The following is a 17,688-nucleotide window of genomic DNA, read 5'->3' as shown; positions in this document are numbered from 1 at the left end:
CAGCAACATGCCCACCGCTAGTTTAGTCACTGGTCAAAGTCTTCAGATTGTCCCAACTGGCTTGGAACAATCATGATTCATTCTTGGGACTGACACACTGTTTCCTGGACAGAGTTATGTTCTGCTGTCAGGGAAGATGAGGGAATGGCTGTTGGCTGGGCAGTCTGCAAGGTCTAGCATACCCTAAGATGATGGAGACATGCAGACACCTATGCAGTAAAATTTAAATGGCCATTTTTTTCAGGAGGCACTGGCCTTACAAAGAGAATCCAGAATCCTGTCCTCTGTCTTCCCATACCTCCCACGGGTGTCTCACCTCTCCTTATGCTTTAGGGCTCTTTATTCTCCAGAGTGCTGGTCCCTAATCATCTACTTGGAAACCTGGGCCTCTCTCCCAAAGATTCTAGCTTAGTTGGTCTGAGATGGGGCCCAAGCATTGATACTCTTGAAAACTGATTGTGTATACCTTGTATTTTAAGTAGCTATGGTATCCCAGTCAACATGCTCAAAAGAAGTGTACAAGTCACAAGTGTGCAGCTCCAGAATTCCTTACAGAGGGAACCACATCTTGCTAACCAAGTTAGATTGAGAAATACCATGCTGCTGGCTCCCCACAAGTGCCCCCCTTGTCCCCTTCCCGTTCGCAACTCTGCAGACATAGCACCATTCTGACTTCTGACAACATAGATTGGTTTTGCTTGTTCTTGAACCTCACACAAATTGAATCCTGTACATATGCTCTTTCTCCTCTGCTTTCTCCAGATCAGTATTGTGTATGAGATCCACCCTGTGGTGTGCAGGGGTGGTTCGTTTGTTTTCATTGCTGGGTACTAGCCATCACACAGATATGCCATAGTGTTTTAATTCATTCAGTTGTTGATGGACAGTGGGTGGTTTCCAGTTGGGGCTATTATGAACATTCTTGTACTTGCCTTTTGGTGAAATTATGTACACATCTCTCTCGGGCACGTAGCTAAGAGTGGAGGTCCTGGGCCATAGAACGTAGGAATGTTCAGCTTCCGCAAATACTTCCCATTTTCCAAAGTGGTTTTAGCGATTTCATACACCCATCAGTGGTGGTGAGGATTCGGGTTGCTCCACAACCTCCCCAAGACTTGGTATTTTCCATTTTTTTCAATCAGAGCTGTTCTGCTGGTATCTAGCGATATTGCATTAGGTTTTAGTTTGAATATCACCTCACATAAAGGAAGCTAAGCATCTTTACACTAGTTTGTGGACCATTTGGCTCTCTTCCTGGTGAACTCCTGGTCTAATCTTTTGGGTTTCTGTTAACTAGGGCCCAAGAATGCTACATTAACAAAGCACCCCAAAGAGGCTTTTATTCTTACACTGATCCAGGTCAGCCTTACTTGGGGGACTCAGCTTCAGGTGCTGGTGCTATTGGGCTGGGGTCTCCTAGGAAGGCTGGGCTGGGGGTGCCCCAGATGGGTTCGCCCAGGGCCCCAGGATGAAGGGGCAGAAGCTCTAGGGAATGGGGAGTGCTCTTCTCCCAGCAGTGGCAGAGGAGAGAGAGCAAGCTCTATTGCCCAAGCACCTGGCAAGTCCCTGCTGGCATCATGTCCAACAGTCATGGGCCAGAGCAAGTCACACAACCAAGTCCCCCACCAATGGAGAGTGGAGATTCTACCTCTAACAGGAGGGCAAAGGGAGTGAAGATTTGCTGGACAAACCAAATTATAACACCAGCTATAATTTTTAGTATTTTCAAAAAAGACCTCATATGATTCTAATGAGCAGCCAGGGCTAAGAACCACTGACCTATAGTCACACTGCCTGCAGTAAAAATGAAATGAAGGCTTATTTGTCTTTACTTCATTTCCTAAAAGTAGTTGACTCAACCAAAGTCCATTTTTCCTTAAGACATTTTTTTTCTTTAGAAGAGAGTCCCTGGAATTAACATGGAAATTATTGTAATTATTGATTTTAACTAGATCATGGGATCAGAAGTAGTAGGTCTGTGTCGAATTCTCTCTAGTATTCGCAGCCCTAGTACAGTGAAGAGGGATGGAGAAATGCCAGGATAAGACAGTGTTGGATACTGGGAGGAAAGAGTGTAAGCATTGCCATGCAGCTTCCAACGGGGCTGGGGCCTTGTCTGCTGGGTTCATTGTTGTCTCCCCAGTGCTTGAAAGAGTACATGACACAGAGTAGGCACTCAATAAATAATGGAATGGAAAAGTGAATGGGTGAACGTGTGGATGGTTTGATAAAAGAATGGATGGCTAAATGGGTGGGTGGGTAGACAGACAAATGGATGGTAGGATGGATAAATAAATGGGTGGGTGGATGGTTAGGTGTTTGCATGGATGGATGGTTGGATATATGTACAGATAGGAAAATGGGTGGATAGATAGATGGATAGATGGATAGGTGGATGGATGGACAGATGGATGGTTGAATAGATGGATGGTAGGGTGGATAGACGGATAGGTGTTGGGCAGATCAAATAACCACATGAATAGATAAATGAATGAATGACTGTTTGCCAGGAGAAAGCACATACAACTTTCCCTGTGGGTGAATACAGCTGTCTTGCAAAACTGTTAGTGACTAGAATGGTTTTGCTCTCCTCACAGGGTTTTCTGATTCATTACTTCTTCCTTCCCATGAAGTGTCTCTTCTGGAGAGTGGGGTGAGAGGTGGAAAAGGATGGCCACAGAGATCCGTGCCCGGGGTAGACAGTGTACCATTGGGCACGAGGAGTACAGCCTGTACAGCAGCCTGAGCGAAGATGAGCTGGTCCAGCTGGCCATAGAGCAGAGCCTGGCTGACAAGACACGGGGCCCACCCACTGTTGAGGCCGCTGCATCTACTTGTGCCAATCGCCAAGCCACCCATTTCTACCCATTGACAAGGTAGGCAAGGCAAGGATGGTGAGGGGAACAGGGCCTTTGTTCGTTGCCATCTTGGATTATCCATAAAGTGCTGATCCCAAACACTGTTCACCCCAAATCAGTGCATCTCTAGGATGCATTTTAACATTTAGCAATTTACATTTATTATCTAAATGCATTGAATTCAGAGCATGCCAAGTGCTCTGTTAGGAGCCAAACATCTCTTGCCTCATTTAATCTTCTTAACAACTCTCTAGGTGGGTCTGTTGTTATATTCCCATTTTGCAGATAAGGAAACTGAATCACAGAGAGGCGAAGTAACTTGTCCAAGGTCACACAGTAAGTAGATGGTATTACAGAGATTGGAACGGTCTGGTTCTAAAGCCTATGCGATGGCCTAGGACCACTGGCTTCATGTTTGAATGAGGTGAAAACTGTGTTCTGAGTCAAGCCAGCACTTCCAAACCTATGTATTTGCTTTTCCAGGGAAATCATGCCTGGGAAGTAAAGGACATCTGCCCAGCAAAGCCACCCTGCCTCCTCCCCAGGTTCCCATCTTGGCAGCTCCTCTTCATCTCACTTGGCAGGACTCTCTTGAGTAGAACAATCCAATGAAAATATGGCATAAGCCATGATTGCTGCCCATATAGGTAGTTTTATATTTTCTAGTAGCCACAACAAAAGAGTAAAGGGAAACAGGTGTAGTTGATTTTAATGATATATTTTATGCAACTCAGTATCTGGGACAGTGTAATGCATTGCTATTGCCCTGGGGAATGGGCCTCAAATCTCATTGTCTCCAGAAGCCAGCTGAAGTCTGTGACCTTGTGCAAGTCACTTAACCTCCCGAACCTCAGCTTCCCTCTCTAGAAATAACAGTGATAATAACAATTAACAGACTTTTTCCAACATCCAGTTGCAGTTGACAGGGGCTGAAGGTGGATGACAGAGCATCCCAGGCCTTTCCTCTGGTGAAACCCACCAGAGTTCTCCCCAGTGAATTTGCCCCTTGGGGAGGCTGGGATGCTTCTGCCTGGCAGGCTGGGCAAGGCCCAGGGATGCTCAGAGCTGAGGAGGTCCTTCTAGAAAACCCTTCTAGAGGAGGCCAAGTGGCCTCCTTGAGCAGCTGGAGGAGGATGGAAGCTCCAGGTCACTGAGCTGCCTGAAGGACACCCCACTCTGGGACCCAATCAGAAACTGAAACCTAGAGCCATCTTGGTCTCTGCTTGAGGAGGCCCTGGTTTCTGTTCTGGCTGGTTCAGCTGAAGTCAGACCACAGGTTCCTCTTTCTCAGGCAGGGACCAGAGTGAGATAAGGGCATCCTTTGTCTCTGGGAGGATGGGGCCTGCAGCACGAAGCCAACCAGCCCACAAGGAGGTCCCAGCGCCCCTTAGAAAGTTTTGAACTGAGTGGGCTCCCACGGTCCAGATTTTGACCTCCTCCTTTATCTACCCTCTCAGGTAAGGAAATGGAGATCCATAATGGGACATGAGCTATTTATCGAGCCTCCTGGGAGAAATGTTCTCACAGGGAGGTGAAATGACTTAACCAAGCTCACATGGCCCTCCCCTGAGATCTAAGCACAAGTGATAGAGGGGAAGAGAATTCAGCTTGCATCTTCTCCCTCTTGATGTGACCTGGTTTGGTTCTGGCCCTTCCCCCTGGAAGGGGGCAGGGTTTCGGCCCTGCTGGGGAAGCAAACCCTGTGGTAGGATTTGTCATGCAACCTTACTTCTCTCCTCCTCCTCCCCTTTCCCCAGATGCACTCGTTACCTCCCATGTGCCCAGCATACATCAGTTCACTTAATGTTTCCAAAAGCCCCACAGGTGAATACTCCTGTGCCCATTTTACAGATGACAAAACACATGCACAGCAGGGCCAGGAATTGAACCAAAGTCTGACCTTGTCTGAAGCCCGACACTTAGCCAGTCCTGGCAATTCTGCAAAGGCCTCTTTCTGCTTCTTACTCCCCCCACCTCCTCAAAGTGGAGTTTGGACCTCATAATATCTGCGTCCCACCCATGGAGATTTGGGGTCCCCAAATGTGAGACTTCTGGCCTCACATACCCAGACAAGGCATTAAAGTAATGATGTGGGGAAAGATTGGGTTCACTTCTATTGCTGAATATCACAGTTCCCACCCAAGCAGATTCAAAAGAAATTTTGAAACAGGACATCAGTTGTGTCTCCAAAGGCCTCACGTGACCAGCTCCTTCTCATCCTTCAGGTTTCAGCTTAAATATCACATCCTCCAAGAGTCCTGCCCTGGCTACCCTTTGGATCAAGCAGGACCCCTTCCTCATAGCCACTCTCTTGGCTCGTGGTTTCCTTCATGGCCCTGACTGCCACTTACAATTTTTATTTGTCTGATTCTACCAATATGCTAAAAGCTCTTTGAGGCCAAGGGCTGGAATCTCTTCCTGCATTCAGCCCCTGCCCAGCCCCGTGCCTGACTGTGGCAAGCACCAAGGAGCAGTCTTGCGAGGAAAGGAATGGAGGGACAGGGTGAATGAATAGGAGGCAGCAGAGTAGAGTGGAAAGCAAAGTGGGTTTGGAGGTTCCAATCCTTCCTCTGTCACCTATTGGCTGTGCTACCTTAAGCAAGTTACTCAACTTTTCTGAGCCCCAACAGTATCATCTTTAAAATGGTAATAACAAATACCTGCCTTGCTCATCTCGTGGCTTATGAAAAGCATATAAGATGAGGTGCTGGTGCCTTCCCCACATCCAGCAGCTTGAACAGCCCTCTCCCACCCCCTCTCTGAGTGACCTGAAGACACACCTTTGTGGCTGCCTCTGCTTCATAGACAAGTCCATGTGCCACCCTTGGCTGACATTGTCTGCCCCCCACCCCCACCCCGACAGCATCCCCAGCTACACTGTAACCTCTTTGGGAACAGCGAGTGGCTACTACACGCTGTTATATTCTCAGTGCTCAGCCAAGAGCCTGGATATTGTGGGTGCCCAATAAATGTTTTTAGACAAACACGTGAACTTTGAAGCCAATAGAATGCTCTAGAAATCTGACTTTTTTCTGTATCTTGTACCAAATTGACAACTGTGGACATAAAGCTCAGCTGGGTCTTTGGCATCCCTGAAATGAAAGCCAGATCTGCATCCCCCACAAAAATAGACCATTCCCTTTTGCAATTGCTTCTCTCCCACCAGAATGCAAAGGACGAAGTTTAGCCCACGCATAAAGATCATTTGCCAAATCTAGGCCTGCTGAGTGCTCCCTGAGACCTCATTACCTGCCCCATGGAGAAGCAGGGAGCCCAAGGTTACTAGGGATGGACAGTCAGAGTGCTTCCAGGAAGCTAGGTCTGTATAGCCTTTAAACTTCTGCATTTTATTTAAGGCTACATTTCTAAGAAGACAAAGCAGGGAAAGATGAAGCAGGAACTTCGTTGGGATGATGTGTGCACAGCTGCAAGCCATTCAAATCAAGGCAGGACATTTACTAGGTCCTTAGCTTGTCCCCAGACCCTTGCTGGCACCTGGATGCAAAGCAGGCCTGGGCTCAAAGCAGGCCTGGGCCCTGGTCTCTCCAAAGTCACAATCTAATGTGGGGAAAGTCCGGAGGCACATGATGACCCAGCAGGAAAAGCACAGCCATGGGGCTTGCTCCAGTTTCAGAGGAGGGATGTTGAAAGGTGGGTTCATTTAGTTGAAGAGGTGGGCTTTGTGGACTGAATAGGAGCTCACCAAGCAGACGAGAGGAAATAAACCTCTTTGAGCCTCTGTACCCTCACCTACAAAAGGGAGCCAATGACTTCTCCTTCACAAAGTGGACTGGAGAATTACATGAGATGCTCAGTGCAACACACTTATCATGGTCTAAGCCCATAGCAAGTGCCCAGTGGATCTCAGGTATGGCTGGGTGGCAGAAATTGCTGCAGCTTGGGATTCATTCTTTCCACGTGCGATTCTACTCTGCCCAGCCCAGGAAGGAAGGATTGGCCAGTGGGTGAGGGAGAAGCAGCTCATGGGTGGGAGGTTGAGTCCAAGACCCTGTAGGAATGGGGGTGGGTGGGAATTGGTTAAGATCAGGGGCACTTCCTCCTGTTCCCCTTGAGGGCAGGGGCCGGCTCGCCAACAGTGTGAGGTCTTGGCAAGCAACAGCACGACACCAAGACCGCCACACTGCCTCGGCCTCTTCATAGATTTTTTTGTTTTGTTTTGTTTTTTGGCATGGGCAGGCTACAGGAATCAAACCCGGGTCTCTGGCATGGCAGGTGAGAATTCTGCCACTGCACCACTGTTGCACTACCCTCTTCAAAGTTTTTTGTTTGTGCTTTACTTTTTCTTGTTTTGTCCCCAAGTATTCTGTTCACTAATATTTATCCAGTGCCTCCCACAGGCCAGGCATCGTGCTGGTGATGGCGCTGGCCTGGAGATCCGTTGGGAGAACAAACAGGATCCCAGCACGGTGGGGGTCATGGAGTAGATGCCCCTTATTTGTTAGTTTCCTTCCCTGTCAGGAGGTCTGCTTGTCGTCTGCATTCAGCCAGCCCCAGCCCCTTTTAACCCTTCCCAGGGCTAGCCGGGCAGCTCACTAGCTCCGACAAGGCAGCCCACCCACTGGCTCACCGAGGAGTTGGCATTGTCAGTGCTGCTCCTGACCCGGGTCTGAAGCCAGGACCAGCCGGACTCCAGGACTAGGGCACTGGGTATGGGGAGCATTGGGGGTAGAGGTCTAGACCTGCCCGCTGACACGCAAAGGCTTAGGGGCCCTACCTGGGCGTCTTCCAGGTCATGACCCGCACCCACATCCTGTCCTGGGCCCAGGCTGCGCTTGCCTCTAACTCAGTCCCTGTGGTTTGCTCTGCTGGGAATTCCCCAGCCCTGGGCTTCCAGGGGAAGTGGGGCCACCAGCCTCAATCAGAAAGCACGAAACCTGAGGCCCACAGCTCAGCAACTCTGAGCAGTCGCCTTGTCCATTCCCCCATTATAATTCAGCACACCCCAATTTCAGTGCTCCCAGAGTCAGTCTTCCTGCCCTTACTCCAGCCTCTCCCTGCAACTCCAGGATCCTCTGTGTGTATTTGTCTGTGTGTGTGTGTGTCCCACCCTGCTGGGTGCTTAAGGACCAACGACAGGAATTATCTCCTTGATCTACAGGGTTTGGCACAGGCAGGAGCCTGGAAATCTTGGCTGAATTGAACTTAGTCTCATCTGCACAGCGGGCACGATGCAGCCCCTGCTTCCATCACAGGTGGTAGGGAGGCTAGAAATGAAACAACAAATGGAACGGCTTAGTGAGCATCTGTCCTACACAAACGTGTCAGCTGCTGCTACTGTCATTACACATCATAAAGAAGTCCTGGTTTTGGGGTGGTGTGGTGGGCTTTTCCTAGTGCTTATTACCTGGCTAAAGGCGGCTGACCGATAGTTAGAGATTGGAGGCCGCACGTGGACCAGCAAGGAGTGTGGCCAACAACCAAGGATAATGGGGAGAAAGAAACTCAGGGCCTTGCTAGGGCCCAGGGCTGACGAGTATGGAGGGCGGCCTGGCCCCAGGCCTCCTTGCACCCTGCTCAGAACGTTCCCCCTTCTCAGGGCCAGGAGCCAGTTCAAAGAACCCCAGACTCAGTAACACTCTTGGCCTGAGGGGAGGGTCCTGGAAGGCCAGGCTCTGCGCCCCTTCCCAGGACAGGGTCTCTTGGCTCTGTTTAACATGCTGAGTTTCCCACATAAACAGTTAATTTCAGCAAACGTGCCATGACTACAGAAGCAGCAGGGATACCCCTGGTCTAGTCCTGCCTCCCCATTTTACAGCTAAGGAAACTGAGGCCCAAAGATGGGAGGGGGCTTGCTCAAAGTCCCATAGCCTGGTGGGAGACTGTGAAGGAAGGAACTGAGAGCCAGGCCTTGGAGGAAGGCGCACTCAGTTAGTTGTTCCAGCAGACAGGCGTTGAGTCTGAAAGTCTGCTCTGCTCACTGCCCAGCTGTGTGCAACCCTAGGGCAGTTACCCTCTCACCGCCTCCGTTTTCCTCCTCTGTAAAAGGGTAATGATGTTTCCACCCCTCTCTTAGGGGGGCTGAGGACTGGTGAATGAACACACACACAAAGGGCTTCGCATGGCATCTTGCTCAGCCTGGTACGTGCTCGGTAGGAGGCAGTGACGGTGACTGGTGACGGTGGGACGATGAAGACGGCTAAGTTCTCTGTCCCCTCCTCTCCACCTCGTCCTGGCCTTGCCAAGGGTGTCCCTAAAATCTGGCCTGTCCTAGAAGAGGGTGGGTCCTTCTTGGAGTCACAATCCCACTTCCCCACAGCCTCCACGGGGCGCTAGGTCTCAGCAGCGATGCCCTCCGCAGCCCCACAGCGAAACCCCACCTGCCCCGCGGTGCGCACAAGTGCAGGCCGGGCCAGCTGGTCTGGCCTTGCGAGGAGCAGGGAGTGGGTCAGTGGGGACCGCACATCTAATCCCCGCTATAACTTCCATTAACCCCTTCCGTCTTCACAACAGCCCCATGGTGTCTGGGAGGGTGGCGTCTCAGAGGTGAAACAATGACTAAAATGAATGGTCAGCCAGTGGAGCATCCCCTTGGCGTGTGCCTGGTGCCCCGCTAAGCGCTTCACCCCATTCCCTCCCGCAGGCCTCGGCCAGCTCTCTGAGGTGAGATGGGGATGGGGGGGGGGTCTGTGCCCATGCCCTCTTACAGGGGGGAAATCGAGGCACAAGGAAGTTTAATCTGCCTTAGGTATCGGCCAGGAAAGGCCAGAGCCAAGATTTGAGCCAGGGTCCATCTGACTCCGTGGGCTGGCCCTGCCCAGCCGTCCTCAGGCAACGTTTTGTCATAACCCTCTGACTGCTGGGCACTAGGCACTAATGAGGAGCCGGTGGGCTGGGGGGGCGGGGGGCACAGACGTGGCTGACTTGTCACCTTGGCCCCCTTGGCTCGACCCCTCCGTGAACGCCTGGGCCAGCCCCGTCGGGGCTCAGCCTGGGTGGAAGGACCCAGGAGCCTGCCGCAGACCACGTCTCACATCCTCCTGGGGTGAAGAATGTCACCTTGCTCATATCTGCCTCCTGCGCGGGTGGCTGGGGAGGGGGACCGCAAGGGTAGGGGTGAGGTTAACCTCATTGTTGTCTTATATGGTCATTTAAATCTCCCAGGGCTTCCTCCAAGGGCCAAAAATAATCTGGAGACACAGCAGCTGTGTCCAGCACACAGAGAGGACTCGGCCATCTGCTTTGGTTCAGAGCCCTGAGCCTGTCAGTCTCTCTCCCCCTCGCTCGCCCGCGCTCCTCGTCCTGCCTCCAGCCATGACCCGTTTCTCTTATGCAGAGTATTTCTCCCTCTTCCACTCCTGCCCTGCACCCTCCAGGTCCGCTGCCGCGGAGGGCGCGCCGGCCCCAAACCACATGGGCTTGTTCCAAGAGGTCATGCAGAAATACAACAGCCGCTTGTCCAAGACGTCCCAGCTGGCGTAAGTGACCCCTGCCTCAGCCCCCCATGACCCTCCAAGCTTGATCCCCCAGCTGGGGGTGGTAGGGAGGTGGGAAGCAGGTCTGCAGGGAGGCAGGGACCCTGTGGCGCGGCCTCCCAGGTCATGTTCCGCACGCTGCCCCCCCCACCCCCGTGTGGTACATCCCCCTGAGACCCAGTCGTTCCCGCTGAGCCAGGCATGGTGGTTCAGACTCCCAGGACGACCACCAGGCTGGGCTCAGGGCTCCCCTCTGAGAGGCCCACAGATGAGACCTCTGTGTCAGAGTAACCCCTGGGAGGAGTGTTCTGAATTGGGGACCCGGCAATAGGGAGATTTGGGGAGATGGCCCCAGAACCCAGGAGGCCCAGAGCAGTTCAGTGCTGGAGCTCTTGAGTGGCTGCACCTTCTGTCTGTGCCCCTTTTCTCGCCCCCTCTCCATGCCATCCAGAGCTGGTAAACACTCACTCCCACGTGTTGTGTTTTGCTTTTATTTGTGCCAGGTGCTAAACTCCAGAAATAATCAGAGCTGCAGGAGGGCTTCAGTTTGGCTGGCCCCAGGCTGCTGGGCTATTTGGGGCCTTGGGGGATAGCGCTGACTTGATCCCGCCTCTGTTCCCCATATGGACCCTAGAAGGAGCTAAAAGAGTAAAAGGGGTCCTCTCACTGGAACCCTTCCTTGCTCATCGGGGGTGGGGGGAGGGAGGAAGCAGAGAACTGGCCAAAATTGTGTTTCTCCTTCCCAGCTCTTTAAAACCCTCTGGAGACTCGATTCCTTGTTGCTGCAAGGAGGGTAGATGGTTCTGATCTCAGCACTGCTGCCACTTCCTATGTGATAACCAGCAAGTCTCTGCCCCTCTCTAAGTCCCCTTCTCCACAGGAGAGGGTTGGGGAGCACAAAGTGGCTTCCAAGGTCCTGTCTAGCTCATTAATCTCTGATGCCGTCCCCTCCCCACCACCGTGGGGTGGGAACTCGGGCTGAACTCATGGGGAAGCCACCAGCCTGTAAGGCTGAAAGTCTTAGAGTACTGGTGCCACAGCTCAGACTGTCCTAAAAGTGTTTTTGGGGCTGTGGTCCCCCACCTCCCCACCCTGAGTCCACGAGAACAAACCCCATCCTTTCACTTCAGTTGGGGTCCCACAGGAGACCTCCCAGGGAAAGTGGGACACGTACCCCATGGCACTTTCCCTGAACACAGGCAAAGCCTCAGTGGACACTGGCAGGACTGTCCTGGCAGCTCGCAAGTGGAGCTCATCAAGCTGGCAGCAATGGTGTCGACAAGGCTGCGGCTCTTCTCGGGTCCGGGTCTCTGTCCTCCTTGCTGGGTCTGTAACCTCACCGGCATCTCACTAGCTCTGGTGCTATTAATAACCAGAGAGGCTGAGAGTCAGGAGGAAGTGCCGCTCATGCTGGAGGAAGCAGCTGGGCGGGTGCAGGGCCAGCACTGAAGCCCCTCATAGCTCATCCTAGTCCCTAATACGGAGCCCTGGGAACAAGGCCTGCTTGCAGCCTTACCTTCTCCATCTGGGAAATGGGACCATGTGTGTAGAGCCCACCCCAGGAGTGGGTCTGGGGTCACAGCCCTTGTTGGCTCTCCAAGGGTGGGGATGGCTGCTATGTGAATGAATGAATGAATGAATGAACAGAGAAATAGTCATTGTAAGAGGGGCCCACCTGGGGGACCGGCCTTCACTACAGAGCTGCTTGAAGCCCCATGAGGGTGTGCTTGCTCTATTTTACACATTGCTACATCTCCCACGGGGGTTACGTATTCACCCCTTTGTAAGGAGGTGCCACAAGCCTAAATCCTGAACGGTCCAGGTGGACTATTACCTACAGTTGCTGAAAGCTGCAAGGATGGAGGGATTCCCAAATTCTCTTTCAGTCATCAAGGAGCTCCGTCTACAAGGGAGTCTCGGTTCCCACCCGCACAGGGAATGCACTGGCCGTGTTTCACCCTTGTCACGGAGCCTCACTGAGGGTGTGCCTGTGCCCCGCATGGCGCCAGCTCAGGGATACAGACATGGAACATCCCTGAGCCCAGGGACGCTCACCGGGGAATCGGACACTGACATGGCAATCTAGAGTCCCCACATTTACCTTTGTAGGCCGGTGGGCCCTCCAAATTCTCCACCGAGGCCCCCACAAATCATATTTTGAACAAGATGTGTGTAATAAATATAATTCCCAAAGAAATAAGCACGGCTCTAATAGGGGGAAAGGCTGTCATTTTGGAAATAGAAGGGATGAAAGAGCCAAATAATTGTTGGAGTTCCTATCACACCAGGTTCTGAATTCATTAATCAATTCACTCATTTATTTTTTCACTCAACAAATATTTTCTGAGCACCTGTATGGACCAGTCACTGAACTAGGTCCTGAGAATAAAATGGAATTTCCAGAGTTTATAGTACAATGAAGGAGACAGATATTGGCCATAAAATCACCCAAAGCCATGTCAAGGCCAGCGGTTATATGAGGGTTTATGACCAAGGGTTGACCTGTCAAGAAGCTTGAGGTCAGACAGGCTGAGGAAGTTGTGATGGAGCCGAGAGCTGGGGGGCCAGGTCAGGGCCTGAACCGGGCATCGGGAAGAGTTTTCACCCCACATGAGGCTACTGGGACTACATGGGGCTGAATACCTGCCCAGACCAGCTGGACGGGACAGGCCTGCGCCCCAGAACATAGGGATCCTCTGAGGCACCCCAAGGCCTGTTTCTCTGTAGGAGAGGGGCTGCCCGGCCCTCCCTCCACCAGCTCTTGAGGCGTGGCCCATCCTTTGTTCTGCCAGGTCCGTGGACCCCGTGCTGAAGGCCATCAAGGAAGGCGATGAAGAGGCCTTGAGGGCCATGATCAAGGAGGGCAAGAATCTGGCAGAGCCCAACAAGGAGGGCTGGCTGCCGCTGCACGAGGCAGCCTACTACGGCCAGCTGGGCTGCCTGAAGGTCCTCCATCGAGGTGAGGGTGGGCGGGGTCGGGTGGGGAGGGGACGCAATGGGGAGGGCCCCTTCCTTCTGGAGCTTTGCATTTTTTGCCTCAGCACAGCCTTGGTGAGGGGGTGAGGCCAGTTATGACACATGTTTGGTGGCCGAAGTCACAGGGAGAGGGAAAGTGACTTGTCTCCCACCCAACCCCCAGCCTCCGCACTGCCATCTCTGCAGGCCTCTGAGGGCAAGGAGAACCTAATTCCTAGGAAAGGAATGAGGGAGGGCCAGCTTGTGGGAGAGCCACTGCCAGCGTGCTCTGGAATGAAGATTCCTGGGCTCACTCAGTGTGGGAAATGCTGCAGCTGTGCCTGTGCCCAGCCAAGGCCTCCCTACCAGCTGTGGGACCCCGGGGGACTCCTGCCTCCTCCTCAATCAGATTCAGAGTGGGGCACCTGCAGGTGGGGCCTCCTAACCCCTCGGGGAACAAAAGGACTTGACTCTGTCCTAAAGCAACACAGACTCCAAACGCCATACTCCAGGGCAGAAACAGATGTGAGACGTGGACATTCCAGCAGGGGCTGATGGGGGGGTGCAGAGGAAGGACGGGGTCACTCAGAGAGGGAGGGGGCCCATGGAGGAGGTGGCATCTGAGCTGGGCTTTTATGACCAGGAAGCTGAAACAGCACCCTTGAAAGTGAGAGTTCAGGGCAGAGGGGATGAAGGAATCAGAGACTGGTTCATCTCAGAGGGTGCCATACATTTCTATCCCTGGAATTTGGGAGGGAATGGGGAAAGTCTCCATGTTGAAAGTGGGGTTGGGCGTACCTTGTGAATTCATGAATTCCCCCATCTGTCCTCCTCTCCAGCATACCCGGCAACCCTCGACCAGCGCACCCTGCAGGAGGAGACGGCCCTTTACCTGGCGACGTGCAGGGAACACCTGGACTGCCTCCTCTGGCTGCTCCAGGTGGGAGCCGAGCCTGACATCTCCAACAAGTCCCGAGAGACGCCCCTCTACAAAGGTGAGTCACCTGATGGGCTTCCCTGAGGGGTCAATGAGGAGCATCTCTCCTAGAAGTACATAATCTACTGCAAAGAAGTAGGCTTTGTCCAGATGCATGGTTTATGTAATTGAATCACTCATTCATTCATGCCTCTATTCAGCCCACAACTTCCAAGTGTCTCACCTGTGCCAGGCAGGCTGTAGGGCACCCAGGGAATCAAGGACGAAACCATATAGCCCAGTGGGGCACAGACACAGATGGGACAGCAGGCAGCCAGTGGGGATGCAGAGTGTGGCAGGAAGCACAGCTGGAGCATGGGAAGGGGCTCTGGTGTGGGGGCGGAGCACCCATGGAGGAGGTGCCTGAGCTGAACAAGGAGATTCACCAGCTGGATAAGCAGGGGGAACAGCATAGGCAAAGTCAGGGAGGTGTGAGCTGAACCAGAACAGTGGGAACTACCAGCTGGACAGAAGGGAGAACAGCATAGGCAAAGTCAAGGAGGTATGAGAGGATTTGTACCTCCAGGATGCTTGATCAAGGAAAATAAAAGCCTGTGGCTTCCTTAGGACATTTGTTGGCTGCCTGAGTAGTGCCGAGTCAAAATCTGAATAATGATGCTAGCTGGTGTTTACTGAGTGACATTTTTATGCACCGAGTGCATGTATATGCTCCAGGCACTGCTATTTAACCCTCATACTCACCTATGAATAGTTACTGATATTGTCCGCATTTTACTAATGAGGAACCGAGGCACAGAGACATGATATAAGTTGCCCAGGATCACACAGCCTGCAAAGCCTGTGCAGATCTGGAGTTTAAATACAGCAGCACCACGCTCTGAACCACTGTATGAAAAGCCTCCAGTTCATACCTAAATGCTTAAGCCATCAGCTTTGGGTCTTGTAAAATGATGGGGCCGTTGCACTTTGAAAAACCTCAGAAATCCCTGATTTCCTATGTGGGTTTCCTGGTGCCCAGTGCTTGGAGAATTCAGTGGGCAAAAGGGACAGGATGGCAGGAACTGGGTGCCTTGCAGGCCAACAGTGGAAGGCAGCACCTGGGCCCCCGCCATCACAGGACAGCCCCATCTCCTGTGCTTCCCGTCCACATGTTCAGGCCCAGGCCTGCGTGCACCCCTGCCATGTGCCAATGCCCCCCACATTCTGCCTCACTCAGCCTTCCCACGAGAAGGAGTATCATCTCCCCAGTACAGGTGATACAGGTGAGGGAACCAAGGTGCAGAGAGGTTGACAACTTCGCCTGTGGTCCACTTTGAAACCCTACACAGGCAGCCCCCACAGACTGACTCAGAGAAGGTTCCCAGGGGTGATGACTTGGAAAAGCGCCCAGGGGACTGACGTCACCTGCAGCCTCCTTGGGGATGACTCTAAGCCAAAGCAGGTGTGTGTTGGGGACGGGAGAGAGTGGAGCTTAAGAAGGAGCTCTGAGCAGGATGATAAAGACGTGATGCTTTGTACCCAGCAAGAGAAAACTTACCCCTAAATGAAAAGAGTAGCCTTTGAGGAGGGGTTTTGAACAGGACGATGTCATGATCTGCTCCACATCTAGAAAGATTCTTCCAGCCTTGGTAATATGGAGGACTGAAGTGGCCCACACTGGGAAGGGAGACAAGCTAGGAGATCCTAGAACATTCCAGAGGGACAGAGGCCAGGCCTCAGGCACTGTAGTGGAAAAGGCACAAATGTTGTAAGACAAAATGACTCAGGTAACTTAAAAGTGATCTTCCTAAAATCCCAGTGGTACCAGAACTTGGGAAACATGGGTATGTAGATCGAAAGCACCTAGAAGGCAGGCGTGTTGTCCACTGAGTTCATCATCAAAGCTCAGTGGTTAAGAACAGACTCTGGGATGGGATGACCTGGGTTTGAATCCCAGCTCTGCCACTTAATATCTGTTGACCTTGGGCAAGTCACTTAACCTCTCTGTGCCTCACTTTCCTCATCTGTGAAAAGGGGATAATCACGCAGTGATTAACAGTGGTTGAGAGAATTAAATGAGGTAATCCACGTTAAACACTTAGAACAGAGTGCCTGGCACCTGACCAGTGTCAAGAGGCATTATTGTGGCATAAGATATGTATTTCTGTTAGTCAGATGTCCTAGGTCCAATGCAAGGCCTGGAACTTAGCTAGTTTAGTGGATAAATGAATGAACAAGCCCTGCTGACCGTCTTGCTTCTCTGTGGGCACAGCCTGTGAGCGCAAGAACGTGGAAGCAGTGAGGATTTTGGTGCAGTACAACGCAGACACCAACCATCGCTGCAACCGAGGCTGGACAGCTCTGCATGAGTCTGTCTCTCGCAATGACCTGGAGGTCATGGAGATCCTGGTGAGCGGAGGTGCCAAGGTGGAATCCAAGAATGCCTATGGTATCACTCCTTTGTTCGTGGCTGCCCAGAGTGGGCAGTTGGAGGCTCTGAGGTTCCTGGCCAAGCATGGTGAGTGGCTGAGGGTCCCTGAGTCATACAGTCCCCAATGAGCACAGCTCTAAGGGAAAGCAAGTTTAGGCATCATCTTATGGGCATATTCTGGTAAAGTGATAGTATCTTCTTGGAGTGCTATGTTGAGAAGGATTCTGAGACTGCATGTAGATTCAGCGGGAAAGATACTGAGCTCCATTAGTGATATCTGCAGTTAGGCACAAGCACAGGGAGTGATGGCCCATGCGCCACATGTTTGGCGTCTCTACTCTAACCCAATATCCTCATTTTACATGTGAGGAATCTGAGACTTAGAAAGGGTAAGTGACTTATCTAAGGTCATGTAGCAAATTAGTAGTAGAACAAGCCAGACTTGTGGTCTCTTGATACTCCAACCACTTCACTTTCTACCGCATCTCATCTTAGGGTCAGTAAGGACTTCAGACATTTAAGTCACCCTTCAATTTGTAGGTGATGAAATCAAGAGCCAAGACTGGAAAGTGATTTGTCCAAGGTCACGCAGCAAATTAGCAGCAGAGCTGGAAATTGAACCCAGGTCTTTGGATTCTTTCCCTGCCAAATATACTTAACCAGGGAAAAGAAAATAATACGTCAAATATACTTAACCAGGGAAAAGAAAATAATATTTCTTGCATTGTAATGTCCTAGTAGCAGACCTTGAAACAATGGTAGATGCTGTTTTGGGGAATGAGCTTTATATTCTGCTTCCCTAAAGGAACACTTTGATTTCTTTTCTCTCTCCATGGGAAGTAACCCTCCCTCTCTAGCAACATGGAGGCCAGAGGCAATGCAGATCCTGGGGTTGAGTTGGAAAAACTTGTTGGGGTCTTGCTGTGTGCCAGACATTGTGCTAAGCATGAACACAGAATAGGTTGAGGGATTTTCCCCCATAATCTTATGGTATAGATTCTATTCTCATGTTCATTTTAAAGACGAGGAGACTGAGGCTCAGGGAGGTTAAACAATTGGCTGGAGGTCTTACATTGTCGGAGCCTGTATTCTGAT

The 17,688-nt window shown here is 51.8% G+C and overlaps 1 protein-coding gene across 1 annotated transcript in view; it reads left to right on the top strand.

The window, feature by feature from the left end:
- The window catches only part of ASB2 (ankyrin repeat and SOCS box containing 2), a 53,878-nt gene that overhangs the window by 19,348 nt on the left and 16,842 nt on the right, over positions 1-17,688 (top strand). Inside the window, exons 5-9 of the mRNA XM_077123420.1 lie at positions 2,598-2,876; positions 10,193-10,294; positions 13,084-13,250; positions 14,086-14,241; positions 16,435-16,680. Of these exons, the coding sequence (XP_076979535.1) occupies positions 2,671-2,876; positions 10,193-10,294; positions 13,084-13,250; positions 14,086-14,241; positions 16,435-16,680 (877 nt within the window). The 5' untranslated portion in view covers positions 2,598-2,670. The remainder of the gene's footprint in view (positions 1-2,597; positions 2,877-10,192; positions 10,295-13,083; positions 13,251-14,085; positions 14,242-16,434; positions 16,681-17,688) is intronic.

Source organism: Tamandua tetradactyla, chromosome 12, assembly GCF_023851605.1.
Source record: "Tamandua tetradactyla isolate mTamTet1 chromosome 12, mTamTet1.pri, whole genome shotgun sequence".
Taxonomy (NCBI): Eukaryota; Metazoa; Chordata; class Mammalia; order Pilosa; family Myrmecophagidae; genus Tamandua; species Tamandua tetradactyla.
This window is presented reverse-complemented; position numbering and strand designations above follow the sequence as displayed.